Genomic DNA, 20510 nt, shown 5'->3' with positions numbered 1-20510 from the left:
AGGTTTCATATATAGTGTACTATAGTGTACTTATATAAGTACATCTTATATGTTTGGTTGTGAGACGTAATGTATGGGAAAGTAGTTCTAGGAACATTGGTAATCTTTCTTACAGAGCATCTTTGGATTTAACGTCAGAGGAGCGTCATGCTGCATTGAAGGCCCCTTGGAAAGTTCCTAATCGTGAGATACATGTTTGGACAGTAACATGGTGTGAATGGTTGTCTCTTAATGCCCTGCGATTGACTGGCTACCAGTCCAGGGTGTACGCCGCCTCTCACCTGAAGTCATCTGGGATAGGCTCCAGCACACCCCTGCAACTTGAGTGAGGACAAACGGCATAGAAATTGGATGGATGGATGTTTTGAATGGGAAATGTTTAATTCACATCAAATCACAAATGACACATATATATTTTTGTTAAACACTATGTGGAGTCACTTTGAAACAAGCTAACCACATTGATCCTGTATATCTGCACATTTTAAGTGGAAAAAGACCAAGACAACACATGAAGGCATATTCATTCAAGGTATATTTCTTTAATATACAGACAAAATGACGTACGTTTTTGACTTTACATTTACAATTAATAAATACACAGTTACGTACCATTGCTAATGCAGTTCACAGTTACAGTGACAGATACACTGAAGACCACAATTACCACAGCTTTCAAGTAAAGTAAAAAGGTTGGTGTTAAACTTGCACCAAATGAGCTGTAATCCAAAAATATGCAATTTGCATTTCAATAGCAGCACAGACTTGTATTCTGCATGTTGCATAGGTCAATAAATGTTGTGCATGTTAACAGACGGCTCATCACATTCTGCTGTTGCGTCACCACAGACAACGGAATGAGTCCATAGCAGCAAACTAGACAACCTTCTCCCGTTCACTGCTTTTGCATAATACAGTAAAAGCACACATTAGATATTACTGTACAATAAGCATTGACGTGTACACGCTGACGTTGGAGGCTGCCATGCAAGGAGCCAATCAGCTCATCCGAAGCGATTAGAAGTTCCATTTACGGTCACGGTTTAGGGTATTGTTACTATACTTATTATTGAGGGATTTAGCTGTATGAAAACACTGCCAGATTACTGAACTGCAATGGCAGTGAACCACAGTGACAGTCATTATCCGCAAATGGTGAAAACACGGAACAGTCGTGAACTTTCCCAGGTGTGGCCGGCCAACCAAAATGACCCCAATAGCACAGCATTTTTTCCCAGATGACAAAACCGGCTTGGGTAGACATGTTTGAGGTGGGCAAGTTCGTTTTGTTGCCTTTTATGTTGCTACCACATTCAAATAAATTCTGGATACTGGCTCATTCATGTTGATGGGCTCATATTGCTAATTATTAATATTCCCACATGAGGGCATTTGGCTTTGCAAGCATCTTTTCGCCTCCTAACTTCTACTACGTTAACAAAGCTCCACTCTTTTGCTGTGTGTAAGTTAGAGGCCGCTCTCTCTTCAGAGACAAAACGCTGTATGACTGACAAGAGGTCTCACTCTTTCACCCTTGTTCTAAGGAATGCTGTTGCTCTATGAAGCACAGTGAACTCTCTTCCTGCCTGTTTGGAAGCGAAAGACGAGGTAAACAGACACGCATGCACATGGCAATATATGGAGGCCAGCAAATGTCTCAAGTTCATTTTCATCTATCATGTGATTTAGAATTGCAAAATGTTTTTTCTGAAGAGAATTCTTGTCATGTTTTAATATTGTGAGATCCTGTGACACCCCTCCACACTTTGCCTTACAAGCTTAAATCTACTATAACATGTTCAAACACCATGGATTTACCCTTAAAGCTGGAAGAGAAGATGAAATTCCTGTGGTCAGTGGTGACGGCAGTAAACGAGCGCGGCGACTGCACGTAGATGTCCTTAAACTTGTGGAAAGTTTTGGTCTCGGTGTCCCAGAGGTAGATTTGTGTGAAGGAGTAGTCACTGCCGAGAGCCAAATAGTGTCTGTCCGTGAAGGAGAAAGGTTGGAGGACCATTGCCCCTCGAGATGGTAGAGCCTGCATCTCTGTGAACTGTTTACTGGTCCATTTAAGAACTTTGGAGTCACCGATGTAGCACGTCATGGCCAGATACAAGTCACCTTCTAGACGGAAAGCTTTGACAGCCACCACATCTTCAATGTTTGGGATTTCACTGTGTAACATGAACTTGAGCGTGCTCTTGTTCCACAGGTAGAGAACAGGTGGCTGAGAGCGGCTGGCTAAAATGAGGTAGGACTTCCCGTCCAATTCGACAAACTCTGCATCCGTATCGCGAAACCATTCATGGAGGAACTGATATGTGTAGAAGCCCGTTTGGTTGCGGTCTGGTTGGTCGGTCCACTTGTAAAGAGTAGATAGGCCCGCTTTGGAACTGTCTACTATAACAAAGTACCAGTCGCCATCCATGTGGAACACCTCAATGTCATTTGGTTTGGAGATGTTGAAGACCTCGATGGACTGGAACTTTGTGAACTTGTTCTGTTGGTCGTCAAACTTATAGATATGAGAGCCCCCAAAGAGCTGCGTGACAATGATCAGGATGTGGTTGTCCACCAGAACCGATGTACACCCGACGACAGACTTACCTGTGGAGACAAACCGGCATAAGGTGGATCAACTACCTTGTGAAAGCTTGATTCCTTCCCTGCCGTGGCCAATCATCAGGCAAAACCAGTTGTGGGAACTTCACAAGTATCCAATTTATTCATTCAGTCTGAATGTTTTGTTGAATGTTTTGTTCTCCGCTGCCTATCTGCCTTACTATTGTTTCCTACTACCTGAGTGGCCTATTTTTGACTCAACTAGCCAGTGTGCAATAGGAGAGTGAATTTAAGATGACGCCAGTTATATCCATCCTATTCAAATGCAAAACATAATAAAATATTGTACATCTTGGTTTGAAGTGAGTGTGGTCAAACCTGTTATGTTGTCAAATTTTCTGAAATTCATTTCAATGTGATCCCATTCCATGACCACACAGCTGTTAGAGTTGGGTGCAGCCATGGCCACATAGATGTCTTCTTTAAAGAAGAAGATGTCCGCCGACATAGACTGAATGGGAATGGACTGGTGACGCACAATGTCTGTTGAGAGAAAATACGTTTTCTGCTTGCTCAGGACTTTGAGTGTAAATATCATTTGTTTTGCTTTTAACTTAGCTGGAGCTCGCTTAGCAGTTTTAAGAACATTTTTATTCATTTTGAAGTTGTCTTCCCCCTCCCTAATAGCACTGCTCTTCTAGATTATGCTAGTACTTTTCCTTTAACATTGTGTTAATACAACATATTACGTACAGCCATTTTCCAACCAAAATATTCACTTCAAAAATTCATTTTAAATGTATAATATGCCAAAAGCAAGCAGTACAGAAAGCTTGGAATCTGTGTGTTTTGGTAATGCTGAATTATTAAATACTTTCATTGTTTTCTTTCTTTTCATCTCTACATGCAAGATATCTTGAGCTAATTTTACCTGTAGACATGCACTGGCCAGGTGCAATAGGTAGATCATTGAGTCGCTTGCCCTTCATGTCAGCAGGGCCTCCACAGAAGACGTCAGAAACGGTGGCATTGGTGTTTCTTAGCCACGTCATCAGCCACTTGTTCTCACAGCTACACTGGAAATAGTTGCCCCGCAGGTCTCTAGGAAGAAGAAATAGATGTTAATGCATCTGCAGAAAAAAACAGGGAGACTGACTTGATTAGCACGGTAGCCTCAGTCAGCAGGATGGCAGTGGAAGGTGGGGTGGGGGGCAAAAACACAATGCACATACACAATGTGCTTACTCACAGTTCCAGCAATGAATCCAAGTCAAAAAATAGATCTCTTGGCAGAAACCTCATCTTGTTATTGGAAAGTGACCTATGGAAGAATAACGGCATGACTGCACATTGTTGTATCGCTGCTGCATGCAAATTCAAATACGGAACTACTTGTCTTACAGATGAGTTAGATCTCGTAGACCACGAAAGGCATTTTTGCCGATGCTTTCAATCTTGTTGCCTTCAATGAACCTGTTCAACAAATATCACAATTTCTCAATAGAAAGATTACATTACATTTTTTTTTTTTATTTAAAGGAAGATGCCTGAGCGTCACCCCACTTTCCCCGCTGTCCTGTTTTTTTTCTCTATCCCCTCCTGCTCCGGTCCAGTCGCTCCAAATACCCATCAGAATAAAAAATGAACTAAAGTCAAATACAGGACTTTATTTTCAAATGTAACAGAAGAAGGGTATCTTACACTTTTCCATAGCACAGCAAATCTGTTTAGCATATAAGGGCATCTAGTACATCAACATTACTATTTGGCCCATTAGCTAGACAGGACAGGTTAAAAAAAGAGAAGAATTTAAAGAAAAATTACTTACAAATACTCCAGATGCAGGAGGCCGTAGAATGCATCGTCTTTAATTGTAGTTAAAGAGTTTGCATTGAAAAGCCTGCAAAAAAAAGAGTCAGAGCTGCATCAAAATGTTGCCTGTTTTTTTTTCTCATTTTTTAAAGTATAAAGTTACCAGAAATGCTTTATAACAAATAATAATGATTAATGTTAGATTAAAGGTACGCTATTGTGAAAAATGGTGCTCCTCAAAGTCATAGAGGTTGTCCACATAAAACGTCAAACAAGATTTAATGCTTCCAAGAGTTTGAAAAAAATGTTTTTAAACAAATTCATGCATATTTCAGAACATGTAATGTATTGCCTGTGGGAGACTGACTGGACAAACACAGTCCATTAGCATTAAAGCTAATAGGTTCATCCATCCATCCATCCATCCATTTTCTTTGCCGCTTATCCTCACTCCGGTTACGGGTATGCCTATCCCAGCTGTCTTTGGGCGAGAGGTGGGGTACACCCTGGAATGGTCGCCAGCAAAATCACAGGGCACCTATAGACAACAACCATTCACACTCACATTCATACCTATGGACAATTTGGAGAAACACAAGTGCTTCCTAACTATGACCCATATAACAAAGTGCGTCCCTCTGATATCACGAAGGGGCACTTTTACCACGCCTTTTAAAACCGAGCGTTTTGAGCCATCCCAAACTTCTTTCAGGGCTCACTTCCAAACGCACAAACCTCATTATCTGAATCTTTGACATTGTTTAACACGAGAATACCACATTCTAACTACATTTATAGGTCAGAAAAGTGGAAAAAACATGATCTCTCCCCTTAAATGTTATAAAAATTCAGCATTAAGAATATATTTTTGGCAACACAATTATATTACAATATTGTATCTGACAGTGTTGTCTGTCAATGAAAGCTACAGTCGTATAATATTTTTATAGTAACTCTTGAACTGGATTAGTCTACTTAGACACTCATTAGATGGTGCAAGTACAATCATAATGGTAGTGTATGTAGAACAGATCAATACTCAGTGTCCCAATGTCAGTGTCATGTGACAAGATGCACTTACAGTAGCTGCAGGGAAGGCATGAGTGAAAACATCCCCTCAGTGATTTCTGCAATGGAGCCGTTTACGATGCTCCTGGTGGCATATAAAACAGTACCAATAGGACATTTAGATGATTATACCACATTTGACGTGCGTATGTAACAAATATTTCAATAGAGACGAGCTGCGTTTACTTACAGTGAAGTGACGTCACTGGGTATGGTTCTCGGGACGTGCGAGGTGCCAACACACATGATGGTTTCTTTGGTGCACGAGCATCCTGAAGGACATTTAAAATTCTTTTTCCATTTGTTGGCTCCACAAATACTCAGCAGCACAAAGAGGACCACTAGCTTGCCCATGATGGTTATTTCTCCCCTAGAGATGTATCGACTCTGAACAGCAGCCTCTTATCGACATCAGAATGCACCAACACAGGACGCTCCTGACACCGCCTGACACTGCGCCCCCCTCGGAAGGATGTTGCTTTGTCACACCAAAGTCATTCTAGGAGTGTGCACAGACCAGTGACAATTTCGTTTATAAATGAGAAATGGTGAGCTATACTTGCCAGAAAAATTAGAATACTTACTATTTTAATTTCTACACCCTTTGTCCATTAGCAAAACAGTCAGCACATTTTAGCTAGCTGTAACCGGCTAGCTTGCAGGCGCAGCAATTAACTAGTTAGGGACGGTGGTCACGTGATATTTTCATAGCCATCTATTGCCGGGCAAATTATCTTTTTCCATCCATTTTCGGGGGCAAGAGAAGTTTCACAAACGTTAGTTTTTTAATTGACAGTAATAATTACTATAGCAACAGTTGTATCAATACCTTATCTAAAAAATATCAATACAATAATACATTTAAACCAACTCAAACTTATAATTTTATAGAGTATTTGATACTTGAAAACAAATGCTACACAAAATAGAAATGATTTTGGATAAATGTTTTTTTTCAGTTTTGTACTTCTATAAATATTTGCATACTATTTCAAAATAACTAATAATCACAAACATTCATTTTCTACCGCTTCTCCTCACAAGGGTCGCGGGGGTGCTGGAGCCTATCCCAGCTGTCTTTGGGCGAGAGGCGGGGTACACCCTGGACTGGTCGCCAGCCAATCACAGGGCACATATAGACAAACAACCATTCACACTCACATTCATACCTATGGACAATTTGGAGTGGCCAATTAACCTAGCATGTTTTTGGAATGTGGGAGGAAACTGGAGTACCCAGAGAAAACCCACACATGCACGGGGAGAACATGCAAACTCCACACAGAGGTGGCCGAGGGTGGAATAGAACCATGGTCTCCTAGCTGTGAGGTCTCCGCGCTAACCACTCGACCGCCGTGCCGCCCTAATCACAAACATGATTTGTATATTACCAGATTAGTATTGCTGACAAACTTTAGATTAGATTTAACTCAACTAGTGGGTTAATAATATCTGTCAAACAATTGACCACTAGAGGGAAGTCAATTACTATTCTGACCTAATCAGTAAGTTTTCAAATTTAGTCTTTAAAGTCAGAACCATGTCAAATTAACATTTACTACAAGATATATGAAATTAATTAATTCTTGGGTGTAGGGGGTAAAAAATAAATCCCATCAAGTGCCAACTTTGTTTGAAGACTATAGGTCAATGAGGATGAACTAAACTGAATCTTTATTCTCAGGAGGCAGCAACTGTACACTTCACCATGGCTGACCACAAGCTCTGCATCTATTATTGTCTGGACCAGCAACATACAGAAACTGACAGAGATTTTAAATATTTGTCAGACAACACCTGCTCAGTGTTCTTATTTATCTTTCACACTAATGACAGTGATGGCTGTCACTGACAGCACATGTTGATACATTTTGGTCATGTCTTGAATGCCTGCACACTTTATTTATGAAAGCGAGCGTTTACCTAACACTCAGTCACACCAAGAGCCAACAGTGGGTATACATTTACAGTGTAGCAATGACTATTGGCCTTATTCTAAATACAACTACCTTACCTTCACAGGATTTAAATCAGCTTTTTATAGAACAATACATTAACATTTTTCCTTGCAGTCCATATTTGAAATTTCCCTTGCAAAACGTATGCTGGAGCATCTACTAGTCTCTTTGCAACTGCTGTCAAATGTTTATGTTTAATTTTATTTACCACAATGGTTGCTTTACAAGTCGCCATCATTAGTGATTCAGGCTAACTCTCTACACCCTTACTTCCCATACTAGCTCCAAAAAAAAATTCCGAAGCTGACCTCTCACCCTTTGGTGGAGGGTGTAACCTTGGTGTCAGTGTCAGTGCTTCATAACAGGTGGTTAAGCTCTCAAACCTCTACAGCAGAAACTAACCAGAAGAAGAGATATGCATACAGTATTACACCACACTTACAGTAGTAGAGTATTTCCAAAAACTTTGCATACCCCTCACATCTTCTCAAATGATCCTTTATAGATTTTAGAGTAGTCAGAGTATACAGATTGTATGGCTTCGATTTACTGTCCACTTAAAATAAATCAACACACATAATTGGGTAATATGAATATTGACAGCGTGTAAAATCATGAACTAGTTGAATGATGTGATATGTTATCGGCTACAGTAATTACTTCTCCATGTAGATAGATCTTTGGTCTAGTGAAAAGCTGAACTATCCCGGCATTTCGAGCATTATAAGCTCATCTCTTAGGGGTTTGTCACCTGCTTGTGGACACGTGTCAGCTCTTTGAGCAGACAAACAGCTGCTTGTCAGCTTGCTTGTTAACATTGAACAGAATTGTTTTGCTGCTTTACTTTTTCTGCTGCAACTATTTGTTTTGTCATTTTTGCTGAGGTCTTCAATGACGGATGATGCATGGCGTTCGTGACTAAACACCTGCTGTTTCAATGTATCCATTCTAGGTAACTGATCTGCACACATGTCTATATTTTAAATAGCTATCCAGTGCAGCTTCTCTGTGGGTTTCATCTACTGTATCTACTATCTATCAGTGACGTGCGGTCAGGGGAGGCAAGTGAAGTCATAATGAAAAATACAGAAACCGATAAAAATGTTAAAAAAATACATTTCTCTATTGACCTGTATCATAGATTGATTTTCCATATGATTCCAATCATTTTAAATGTGTTCTTAATTTAAAAATGTGTAGATACACCCGTGAGTGTAGCTTCTCAGCCAGGACTGGTCGCCAGCCAATTGCAAGGCACATATAGACAAACAACCACTCACACTCACTCTTCATACCTATGGACAAGCAAAGCTCCAAACAAAACAAGGCAAGGAGTAAGCCAGAGTGTTCCGCAGGATGGAAGACAGTCCAGCGTTAAGCAGGCTGATAAAAGCCTGATAAGGAATTGGCAGCAGGTAGCTCCACCCCAGGAACTTCCAAAAAAGGGTACTGCAAACCGGAAAAAAGAGGCAGCAAAACCAACACACTTTAGCCTACTGTAATTTTTGTACTGTAATTTTTAACGTTTTTTTTTCAACACCTTCCCTCCCTTTCACACAGGAAGAGGACAAATTTGAATGACAAAATTTAACCCATCAAAATATTGAAAGTGTTAACATAGAAACGAGATGGTGTGAATGAAGCTGCTGAATTGTCCTCTGCTTTATCCTTCTCCTTTTCAGACACATTTAATTGTACAAAAACCCACACTATCCATACCATACATACAGTAAAAAAATAGGATACACAACAATTAGTCCCATCTATGCAATTTAATAGCAATTTAGAATGGCCTTATGCACATTTATACAATGTGGAAGCATACGGTTAAACTACAATAAATGTGCACGTGGCTGCAGCCCATTAGTGACACAAGATAGTAGCTTTACTGGTGACAAAGGCTTCATAATGGTGACCTTTGCCCTCGATAATGTGCCCTTCACACATGGCAGCAACTGGTGGCTCTGCCCCACCCCGCTGCATACCACCAATCTGGGTCCTGGTCCAGAAGCCACACTCCCAGTCAAGAAGTCAGAGTTAGTCAAATAATAACATATAGTTTCTTTAGAGGTACCGAAATGGAATATTCCAAGGAGCTGTTCATCTCCAATAGGTGCTGAATGTTAATTTGCAGCAAACCTTAAAAGATTGAGAAACTGTGATGATATCATGATGGTCCCGCCCACTTTACCCCACCAGCTCCCTCCCCCACAGCCGTGGCTCTCCGTCCCCACATCCCTGCAGCTCAGCAGAGTTTTCCGTCCTGTGTCGGGTCAACATCGCAGAGCTCATGGAAGCAGCGAGGGAAACTCTCACTTACCGAGATGGCCCCGGACCTCACAGGACGCTGCTCCAAGGGGACAAGCTTATTAAGGCGGATACCGGGGGACATATTGAGACAAAAAGTGAGTCCAACTATGTGGATCTGGACATGAGACCGGACGGAAACAAGACTGTGAAAGTGACATTCACTGGCGAGGGGAGCCAACTGTCTGTCAAAAGTGACGGGTCAAGGCAGGGGGAACGCAAACCTGCCCTGGCAGAGCTCCCCACGGGTAACTCTTTAGACATGGCTGGTGGTGTTGCTGACCCAACTCAAGCCGAGGAGCAGGACTCCAGGGATAGGGTCCAGAGCGAGTGCAGTGAGGGGGATGAGCTCCATTACACGGACATGTATCTGAACAGTCAAACCGAGTCTGACGATGGCACCAGTGTAGCTTTGTCGGACCACAGCGGCACCGACACACTGAAGGACGAATCTCACTACATCACCACGCACGAGATCCAACTGACAGAACTCGACCATGACGTCGATTACGACCTGGGCCGCGGCACCAGCTGGGATTTTGAGGATGAGAATTTGGTCTATTCGTTTGTGGATTACGCCTCGTTTGAAAGCGACAACACCCGAACCGGGACTCTAATCTTGGAGGGAAAAGTGGGCTCCAAACGTGGCGTGAGTACTGAGCAGGACGACAGCGATCTGTGTGACTCGGATAAATGTGCCAGCTCGGATGAAAGCCTGTGTAAGAACCACATGATTGGAGATGCTGCTTTGGGGAAAATCCACTTATCGATTAAAACATCCAGAGAGGAGCCTGCTGGTGTAGTGGATGAGGGTGGTGCCAAACGCTTCTCTTTTGTGAGAGCTGGATCATTAGGAGATAACAGAGCAAAATATTTCATCCCTGCTCCAGGCCGCCAACACCTTGCAACCAAACTTCGACGGAAAGACATTAATGAGTATTCCAGTGGAGCCTCCAGCTCCATTAGCGAGCTAGATGATGCTGATAAAGAAGTGCGGAATTTAACTGCCAGGTCATTCCGGAGCTTGGCATGCCCATATTTTGATACTATTAACTTAAGCACCTCCAGTGAGTCGTCCATGTCGGAGTATGGTCTAAACAAGTGGTCTGCTTATGTGGATTGGAATTATGAACGCATTCCGAGAGGGGCGGAGCGCAGCGTAATTGCGCACAAGACCTCCAGCGCCACACTGGAAATGAACCAGACAGCAGAGGGTAAAAGAGCGCAAGCAGCACGAGCTAATCAGAGGATATCTGTGGGTAAACAGGCAGAGCTAAAAGATCAACAAGGTGTCACATTGAATGTGCAGTGCAATGTAGAAGCAACAGCAGGAACAAGACGAACCAAAGGTACCAGGAACAGGTCAAGTGAGGCACATGGAGCGGTGTTGGCTCGGTCAGGATGCAAGATGCAGTACCACCACACAGACAGCACAGGAAACACACACAAGAGGGCCATTTTTGCATCCAGTCTGCTTAAAAACGTCATTTCCAAAAAGATGCAGTTTGAACAGGAGCGTAAAATGGAGAGAGGAGAGATTTCTGACACATACCCGGCGCTTGTCTCTCCTAGCTTTCTGGAGGGGGGCAAAGACAGGAGTACAGCCAAGGGCTTTCAAAGGCAGAACTCTGAATCAAGCTCGGGTTTCACTAATTCTGGAGACGATCTCCCATTAGAGGAAGGTAGTAGGCCTGCTTCTTGTGAGCCCACAGAGGAGCAGAAAAGCACCGAGGTTGTAGAGGAGTCCAGCGAAAGGCCAAAAGTGGTCCTCACCCACAGTCAAAGCAGCGCGTTTGATTCATGGAAGGATGAAGGCGCTGCCAAGGAGGACTCAGACAGAAGCAACATGTTAACTAAACTCCTGTTTGTGCCGAGCTGGCAGCGTTTCTCCAAAAACAAGGAAGCTGTCAACTCCGACGTGTCTGAGAAAAGCCAAACAGTGCTCAAAACCGGAAACATGGAGAGTGAAAGCGACAAGGGTGCAAAAACACCCGAGATCAAAATATGCTTAAGAAGCGTGAAGGAAAATAAAGGCGGGTCTCTGAACATTGCCAGCCTGTTAACCCCCAAAATAAACTCCAACAATGTTAACACTTTTAGGGCAGCGGGTGACGCCAAATATCACATCTTGTCTGCTTCTGATAAGATCCCGAATTTTACCGTCAGGGACATAAGACACACCAAATGTAAGTTTCAAACGCCGATTTATCGTGTCCGAGATGTGCGCAAATTGGTCAAAAGCTCATATCACTTTGTTTCTTTGGATAATAGCGATGGTAAAGGCAGCACAGTGGAAGCTGATAAACTAGACGACAAGACTAAGAAGGAGCCAGTAAAACAAGTGTCGCCTTCTCCCATTGTCATTAAATGCCACTCAGTAAAAACGAATGTTAAATCACAAAAAGAAGACAACGTGCCCAGCATAGCGCCACCTGTGGTCACAAAGCAGTCAAATCCTGACCAATCAGAAGCTGAAAAACTGTTCAAGCAAAGGCAGGAGAAGTCTGCTGGCGAGGCGGCTGAGTGGAGACTGGAAGCAAGAGTTCCCAAACAGGCTGCGTTGGAGAAATTGAAAGCTGCCGTTAAAACAATGGAGCAACTTTACGTTTTTGACCGCAATGAATGGAAACGCAAAGCTGAACCACCACAGCCAATCACAGACAGTCACGTGCTGTCTCTCATCACCAGTGAGGAGCAAGGAGCCGAAGAGGAAGAAACAGCGGCTGAACCTGAAGATGAAAACTCCACAAACGTCGTACACGTCCCCTGCGTTGATGAGCCACAGCAGCCCAAAACTTTCAGCAACAAAAGCGTCCTTCATCTTGGCAAAAGCAACAAGGTCAGCATTAGCTCGGCGCTGGCTAGCCCTATGAAAAGCTCCAAGGCGCCACTCTCGGTGAAAATAGAACCTCACAAACAAGGGCAGGTGGAGCAGAGAAAGCTCCAAATGAGTCCCACTAATCCCAGTGTCACGCCAAGCGACTCAGAGAACTATTTAACCATACCAGGCCTGGGCTACACCAGCGACATCAAAGTTCCCAACAGGGAGGCGGCCTGCACTGAAGTGAAGCCAAACATCTGCCAACAGGCTGACATGAAGAGAGTACTAATGGCTGAGTACCCAGCTTCTTCTATCTACCATCAGCCTGCAGGAGGTCTGCAAACACAGCAGGTGTTGTGTTTCTCCCCGCCCATCACTACACTATCACCTCCACCTTCTACAGCAGAAGCAGGACTACAGACTCAGCGTAAAATGCTTCTGGACCCCACCACGGGACATTATTACCTAGTGGACACACCCATACAAGCCCCCACCAAACGACTCTTTGACCCAGAGACAGGGCAATACGTAGATGTGCCCCATTCACCAGTGGCGCCTATCGCCCCTGTTACGCCTCTGCCCCTCTCTTTGCCGCCCCTCGCCCTCAGCCAGGGAGCCTACGCGCCCACGTACATGATTTACCCAGGATTTATCCCCTCCCCTACGATGCTGCCACAGTCACCCAGCCATTCTGAGCAAAGTGACAAAGCCTTAAAAAACACCAGAAGTGCAAAGCAGGAAGTGAAGGAGAGCCCCTACTACAGCGCCACAGCTGAGGCCCCGCCAACACCCTCCTCCTCGGCCAGAGGGGGCACAGCGAGCACAGACAGAAAGCCGATTATCAGCATCACGACGCAACAAGGTCCAAGAATAATCGCTCCGCCTTCCTTTGATGGGACAACAATGAGCTTTGTAGTGGAGCATCGGTGACCAAGGAGACGTCTCATTGCACATGTAAGTTGTTACCTTTACCTTGTTCAATATGTGATAGAAATAATATAAGTATAGTATAGTCATCACCATGGCAACCCCTCATCAACTACTCTCTTGTGTTAGCACAAATTCCATTTGTGTTGCAGCCAATGGGTTATGCTAAAAAGGCTTTAAACTGTAAACATGTAATACAGATATCGTTATAGTTTTAGAATCATTAGACAAATGGTCAGTGACTTGCCAACAATGAGCTGCTAAGTACTGCCCATGCCCCGCCCACCCCCCCGCTGGCCATGTTTTTCCATCAACTTGCAGGGATGAAAAAGAGAGTATGGACGAACTGTGATTGAGAATAGTTTGCTTTGCCGTGATAATTTTGGAGCCTAATCCTTCACATCAAGCATGTAAACAAAGTCGTCTCACACTATTGAAATAACACGACGGTGCCGTCACGCAGAGAAATGGGAACTACAGTGACATGCACTAGGATGCAGGATGAAAAATCCCATCAAGTCCAGCCAGACTGCAGAGTTCTCCAATTGCCTGTCATGAAGCTACTGTCTATTATTGCTAATGTGCAAAAAGTCTGCATATGATGTGTTACCCAAGAGCCCACACATGGACCTCAAACCCTTTACATCTGCATTGAACATCGCTAACACGGACAGATGATTATTAACAGGACCCCTTCCTTTTCCTACATTCCAGACGACAACTTTACAAAAATACACATAATATAAAAAGTTTAAGCACTTAAGTTTAAACTGCTGCTAAGATGGCATATGCCAGCAATGCCCACAAGGTTGTTTAAATGGTACACTAGGGGCAGGAACTGAAACTTTCAAATCTCTGGATTTATTGGACCTCTGCATATTCTAAGAATGAACTGAATGTGTTATTAATGGGATGTATGATTAGCTATTACACTAACTTGCTTTCCATTTTAAGGGAATAAAGAGGAACATTATAACAGCATGCAGAAATTAATACAAATTGCACTAAATAAAACTACATAATCAGATATTTGACTTATGACTGTGCAATGGAGATGCAAGGAAGATGTGTTATGTGCTGTGTAGGTCTGGTTATAGTCTCTTTAATGAGAGTCACACAAAATATAAAAAAGCAAACAAAGGAAGGAGCATTTGTCTTGAGTTGGATGGCAAAAGTCACCATGAAAACGTACTATAATGAACCAAAAAAATGCAGAAGGCCGGGCATGGTGGCAGGGAAAGTTGAAACGAGCGCTTCCTCCAAGCATGGAAGAAAGAACCAGCTTTTTACAGCTACAAAAAATCGGTTTTAAGTAGCCAGACAGCCAATCAGCAGCAGGGTTGCAGTTTTCCCGCCTCCAGCCAATGAGTAAAACAAGGCAAGATGACGGGTAATCGGGTAATATAATATTATTATTATTTTCAGACATTGTTTGTATATTAGGGCGGCATGGCGGTCAGAGCGCAAACCTCACGGCTAGGAGACCAGGGTTCAATTCCACCCTCTGCCATCTCTGTGTGGAGTTTGCATGTTCTCCTCGTGCAAGCGTGGATTTTCTCTGGGTACTCCGGTTTCCTCCCACGTTCCAAATTGTCCATAGGTATGAATGTGAGTGTGAATGGTTGTTTGTCTATATGTGCCCTGTGATTGGCTGGCGACCAGTCCAGGGTGTACCCCACCTCTCGCCCAAAGATAGCTGGGATAGGCTCCAGCACCCCCGCGACCCTCGTGACAAAAAGGTGTAGAAAATGAATGACTGTTTGTGTATTACAAATTTTAATGTAATTTTTAATTTAAAATTGGCAAAAATCCAATCCATTAAATCCATTCTGGATTGGTTTCAGCCTCTTTATTGCACAAAATGCATCAAAATTGCCTCCCGCATCCTTCAGTTTTTATGTAGGCACCTTTCGGACACCCCTCCACGAAGAAAATTGCTGTTTTTTTTAATACACTTTTTTAATACACACTACTGCTCTGTATTAAATGTAAAATACATACTGTATACCTCATAAATCAGGCTATTTCTGATGCGCAACTTGAAGAATTTGTCTCATTCACACTAGTCCATTGTCAAGTGTGGTGTCAGTGTAAGAATACAACTGCTTGTCAGCTGAGTGTGTAGCAGCCAAGGGGCCAAAACAGGCTTCAGTATAGTAGTGGTGTGAAGTGGAACACACAGTGTGTGCGCAACTGATGGCGTGTGTGTAAGTAAGTGCGTGAGTGAGTGGGGGGATAGTGAAGCAGGAGGAAAAGGTCAGGTCAATGTAAAGTATTTGTTGTGCTGATGCAGGCAGAGGACAGCTGCTAGCAGAGATCAGATGCCGCTTCTCTGCTCCACCGTGGAAGCTAGTCGGCCCAGCTCAAACGGGGTCAGGTTTTTATAGGCCCGGCCCGGCCCCCCTCTGCCCTGTCCAAAACGGGTAGATGGAGGTGGAGAACAGTGTATCCCGAGTACTGAAAACTGAACTGTGTTCTGAATTTGAATAACAGTTATATGTATGTACACTATGTCCACAATCATTCAGATAATGTGAATTTTTTAGGTGCTCACACATAATATTGCAGCGATCTTGCGTGGGTGAAGAGATGAGGAGCTTCAGGACATAGCTTGCCACAATACAGGAATAAAAGGAGGGTAACTGCTGGGAAGCAGGAATTACTCCCTGGAAAGTCTGATCCAATACAAAGTCCGATACTTTTGTGCAAATACCTAATGTGCCTGATAAAGTTCATTCATTTTCTACCGCTTTTCCTCATGAGGGTCGCGGGGGATGCTGGAGCCTATCCCAGCTGTCTTTGGGCAAGAGGCAGGGTACACCCTGGACTGGTCGCCAGCCAATCACAGGGCACATATAGACAAACAACCATTCACACTCACATTCATACCTATGGACAATTTGGAGTGGCCAATTAACCTAGCATGTTTTTGGAATGTGGGAGGAAACCGGAGTACCCGGAGAAAACCCACGCATGCACGGGGAGAACATGCAAACTCCACACAGAGATGGCAGAGGGTGGAATTGAACCCTGGTCTCCTAGCTGTGAGGTCTGCGCGCTAACCACTCGACCGCCATGCCGCCTCCCTGATAAAGTTGTGTATTTCAAATCATACCTTAAAGGACCTACTATTCTCATTTTTCAACCCTTTGTATTGAGTTGTGGTTTCCTATAGAGTGGCTACACACAATAACCCGTACAAAAAACTTTTTAGATCTTCCAGAATCTGCACCTGTTCCATCTGTATTTCCTTTGAATTGTGCTTCCTGACAAAATGGTCTGTTTTAATTTATTCCACCCACAGCCCACCTCCGGGCATGCCCACTCCACTGTGAGTGGTCACATGCCCAAAGTGCTTCCTAAATATGAACATCTGTGACATCACAAAGGAGAGGTTTTACCACGCCTTTTGAAACAGAGCGTTGTTAGCCATCCCAAACGTCTTTCAGAGCTCACTTCCAAATGCGCAAACCTCATTAACTGAAACTTTGGCAACATTTAACATGAGAATACAACATTCTAACTACATTTATAGGTCAGAAAAGTGGGAAAAGCATAATAGGTCCCCTTTAAAGAATAGACATACAAGACTCCTAACTCCTGGTTGCTAAATTGTGCATGCACAATAAAATGTATGAATGGATAGTGACCCTAACCATAAACTCTGTTTCTTTTCTTTTCCCTTCTAGAAATCTCCATGAAGGACAGTGCCTTCAATCACAACCAGCCAGCCAGCATTGTATTCTTTAGGCGTGGTAGCACTTGGCTAGGTTGGCTAGCCATTTGCTGGCTTTACTGGATATAACATAAAGAGACATCTACTCTATCAAGGACAGGGACCATTTTTCTTGAAAAAAAAGTCACTTAAGTGCACTTACACTCACATGTGATTGACAATATGTGTTCCAAGTAAATGCATGACTGTCAGAATGCTGTTTCCTCCTGCACTACTGTAGTTCAGTATGAAATGTGTGGACTGTGTTTATCATAAGTGAATCAAGCCTGCACCTTAAATGACACTCCTACATGGATGAACAGATGGAAGACCGGAGCCGGGACTCCTGTTTGATGTTTAGGGGATAAAAACATCCTCTATTTGTGTTTATTTTATTTTTACACTTTTTGTGTAACAAGGTCTACTGTGTGTGTGTGTGTGTTGTGACTGCACACATGCAAGGTCTGTAAGCATTCTTCAGAAGAGAAGTCATGTTGTTGGACTGTGAACGTGAGTACATGTGCAGTATTAATGAGGATTTAATAGGAATTTGCACTTTTTGTACAACTCCTACTAAATAATTGTGAGATCAGGCCCTGAAGTTAACTGTGCCGACTGCTGAAAAACTGCACTTTTGGGGGAATATTGCCCAGCATCCACAATCCCTATGTGAGACATGAGCACATATGTCTTTCTCTTTTCTGTGCGTTCTAAAGATATAAAAACAGCTAAAAAAACAGCCCCACCTAAGAAAACACATAATGGAAAGCCTTCTGAGAAAAAAACACTAACAATGCTACAACAATAGCTACATTGCTATTATAAACACTGTCATGCCAAAGAACTACAAAACCTCGCCACACTACACAAGCTAGCTCCAAGCTGGCTAGCAACTAGCTTGACCACATACTTGCTCAGAGCATCACACTCACAAGGCCTCAGGCCACTACTGAAAGCTAAGGTCACATGTTGGCGGTGTTTTATTTTTGAGTTTGGATAAATGAATGCAAGGTGTTGCGTTTGTTTCTACATCGTCACGTAAAAGGACCAAAATACGGAAAGATATGACATGTTACTATGAACGTGTTAGAGGTTTTGGGAGGTATTTTATTTCCAGACAGCATAGGTGTCTCCCATTTATTACCGGTCTCTTTTTTTTTAGCTGTTTTTATATCTTTAGAACACATAGAAAAGAGAAAAACATTTTTGTTCGTGTCTTACATGAGGTTTGTAGATGATGGGCAAAATTCCCCCCCAAAAATGCTGTTTTCTTTTAACTTTAATTTCATTTAATTGTACTACAAACGATACACAACAACACCCAGACTATTGTTTTAGCAGGTTTCCAACCTAAAGGTAATTGGAGCTGCTGGTCAGACTATTTGCCTTCCGTCATGTAGCATACACACTAGTTGATTGAAATGTTAATGGCTGCATTTGTTCAAATAAAACCATGTATTGATTACTAGAAGCATTTAGATCTTGTTGCTATTTTAACGCCAAAGGACGGATCATTGAGATCATTGAGTAATTTATTGTAAATGTGCATTTTATCTGGTGCCCTGATATAACAAAGAGTTCTCCAATAAATCTCTTCTTCTTATGCGGACATGAACATAAAGGTGATAATGAACATGTTTTGTCTGCCGTATCCTGATGTTTCTATTGATATACACATGAACTGAAGACTCAAGGAACATATTTTCCCCCATAATGCCACAGTACAACATAAATAAACTGTTAAAAGTGGTCTTCAATAAAACTGCTGACTAAAAGAAGATGCTTGCAGAGGAAGAGATTACTGAAAGTGCAGATGGTTTAAAGTAAGTGCAAATAAGAGCTGCTGTGTTGTAGTGACTGGTGTTGTTTTATAAACGCATCATGTGAGCCGTGTGCAAAGACGCAGGCGAAGGTCGTGATGATGGTAGAGAGAATATTTGGAAAGGAGTTGTGACAATGACAATAATTGATGAATGTCATGTAGACCGACAAGCCTATTTCTGGAATAAATTCAAAATGCAAGCTACTGAAAATGTTTGCATTATTTGAATCCATTTCAGCCATATGTTTGAATACTGCTCATGTCAAACTTAATACTTTTACAGCAGCAAAACTCAGCAGAAAACTAATCCTAGTACTACATACGTCAGTACAAATGACACACTGATGATTATCAGTTGACAAAAACTAAATGTAGTTAATGAGTACTGTAATGTACCTTTTTTAAAGATGTTGTAGTAATTTTGAAAAATATTGTGTTGGAAAACATGGCACTTAAGAACAACCATAAAAAATGTAAAATAAACCAAACAATTAAATACACAAATAGTTAAACAATTCTGAAAAAAATAAAAATAAAAATGTATGATTTCAGCTAAAACCTAAATGCCTTAAACGTGCACATTTTGGAGTGGCCAACCTCAGGCAATAATCATGTGCAATAATCATGCTGTTTAGCTCATGAATATGGGAACAAAGAGTGTTAGATTTCTATTTTTGTTGCATAAAAATATATATAATTATATATGAATATCTTACAAGCTACATGCCGGCCGAGTGGTCTACAGCTAGGAGACCCAAGTTTGTTTCCACCCTCGGCCATCTCTGTGTGGAGTTTGCATGTTCTCCCCGTGCATGTGTGGAGTTTTCTCCGGGTACTCCGGTTTCCTCCCACATTCCAAAAACATGCTAGGTTAATTGGTGACTCCAAATTGTCCATAGGTATGAATGTGAGTGTGAATGGTTGTTTGTCTATATGTGGGAGTCCAGGGTGTACCCCGCCTCTCACTCGAAGACAGCTAGAATAGGCTCCGCCACCCTCGTGAGGATAAGCGGTAGAAAATGAATGAATGAATGAATATCTAACAGTCGTAAATCTGACACAGCTTCAGTCCTGAAAATTATAATCAATAAAAAATTTGGTATCTAGGAATCAAGACAGATTTATGGCAAAGGAGAAGGAGACGAAAGGCACATGTCCTGTCTTGCTATCCAGCTTGCAAATTTAGCTTCCTGGTGACACTGAAACATCACCCAGGCTGAGGCTTAAGTTGAACCTGAGTGTTTGCTGCTGCTGTGTTTATCCGGTCGCTATGGACGCAACCAGACTGGCAGACACCGCTTTGCCCCCTCAGCTGCTCTCGGTGGTTTTGAAAGAATCTGCATCAAGGCCCAGTTGTTGTGTTTTAATGCCAGCTGGGGCTCTGATGTCACCGTGGCCGGCGGTCAGGCCAATACAGTCCAACTTTTTCCCTCCTTTGGTATACTACAAACACTAAAAGCTCTTTATTTGTTATCTATTCTGACTGAGCTAACATAAGTGATGAATGATAGAGTAAGG

The 20510-nt window shown here is 42.6% G+C and overlaps 2 protein-coding genes across 2 annotated transcripts; one reads left to right on the top strand and one right to left on the bottom strand.

Annotated features, from left to right (window-relative positions):
* Nucleotides 1-481: 481 nt before the first annotated feature.
* Nucleotides 482-5935, bottom strand: LOC131126446 (leucine-rich repeat LGI family member 2-like). The gene is made up of 8 exons (XM_078793371.1): nt 5633-5935; nt 5456-5527; nt 4391-4462; nt 3964-4035; nt 3812-3883; nt 3494-3663; nt 2941-3105; nt 482-2607 (listed from the first exon to the last, which is right to left on the bottom strand). Exons 1-8 carry the CDS (start codon nt 5794-5796, stop codon nt 1772-1774), a joined length of 1623 nt encoding a protein of 540 aa, XP_078649497.1. The 5' UTR covers nt 5797-5935; the 3' UTR covers nt 482-1771.
* Nucleotides 5936-9670: 3735 nt separating this feature from the next.
* LOC131126428 (uncharacterized protein C4orf54 homolog) lies at nt 9671-19186 on the top strand. Its single transcript, XM_058068951.2, has 2 exons — nt 9671-13482; nt 17145-19186. The coding sequence occupies exon 1, from the start codon at nt 9691-9693 to the stop codon at nt 13456-13458; it is 3768 nt and encodes a 1255-aa protein (XP_057924934.2). The 5' UTR covers nt 9671-9690; the 3' UTR covers nt 13459-13482; nt 17145-19186.
* Nucleotides 19187-20510: the final 1324 nt, after the last annotated feature.

Source organism: Doryrhamphus excisus, linkage group LG9 (genome assembly GCF_037039965.1).
Source record: "Doryrhamphus excisus strain RoL-2023G ecotype Guam linkage group LG9, RoL_Dexc_Guam_v1.1, whole genome shotgun sequence".
NCBI lineage: Eukaryota > Metazoa > Chordata > Actinopteri > Syngnathiformes > Syngnathidae > Doryrhamphus > Doryrhamphus excisus.
Note: the sequence above shows the minus strand (reverse complement) of the source record. Positions and strands in the feature narration are given on the sequence as shown.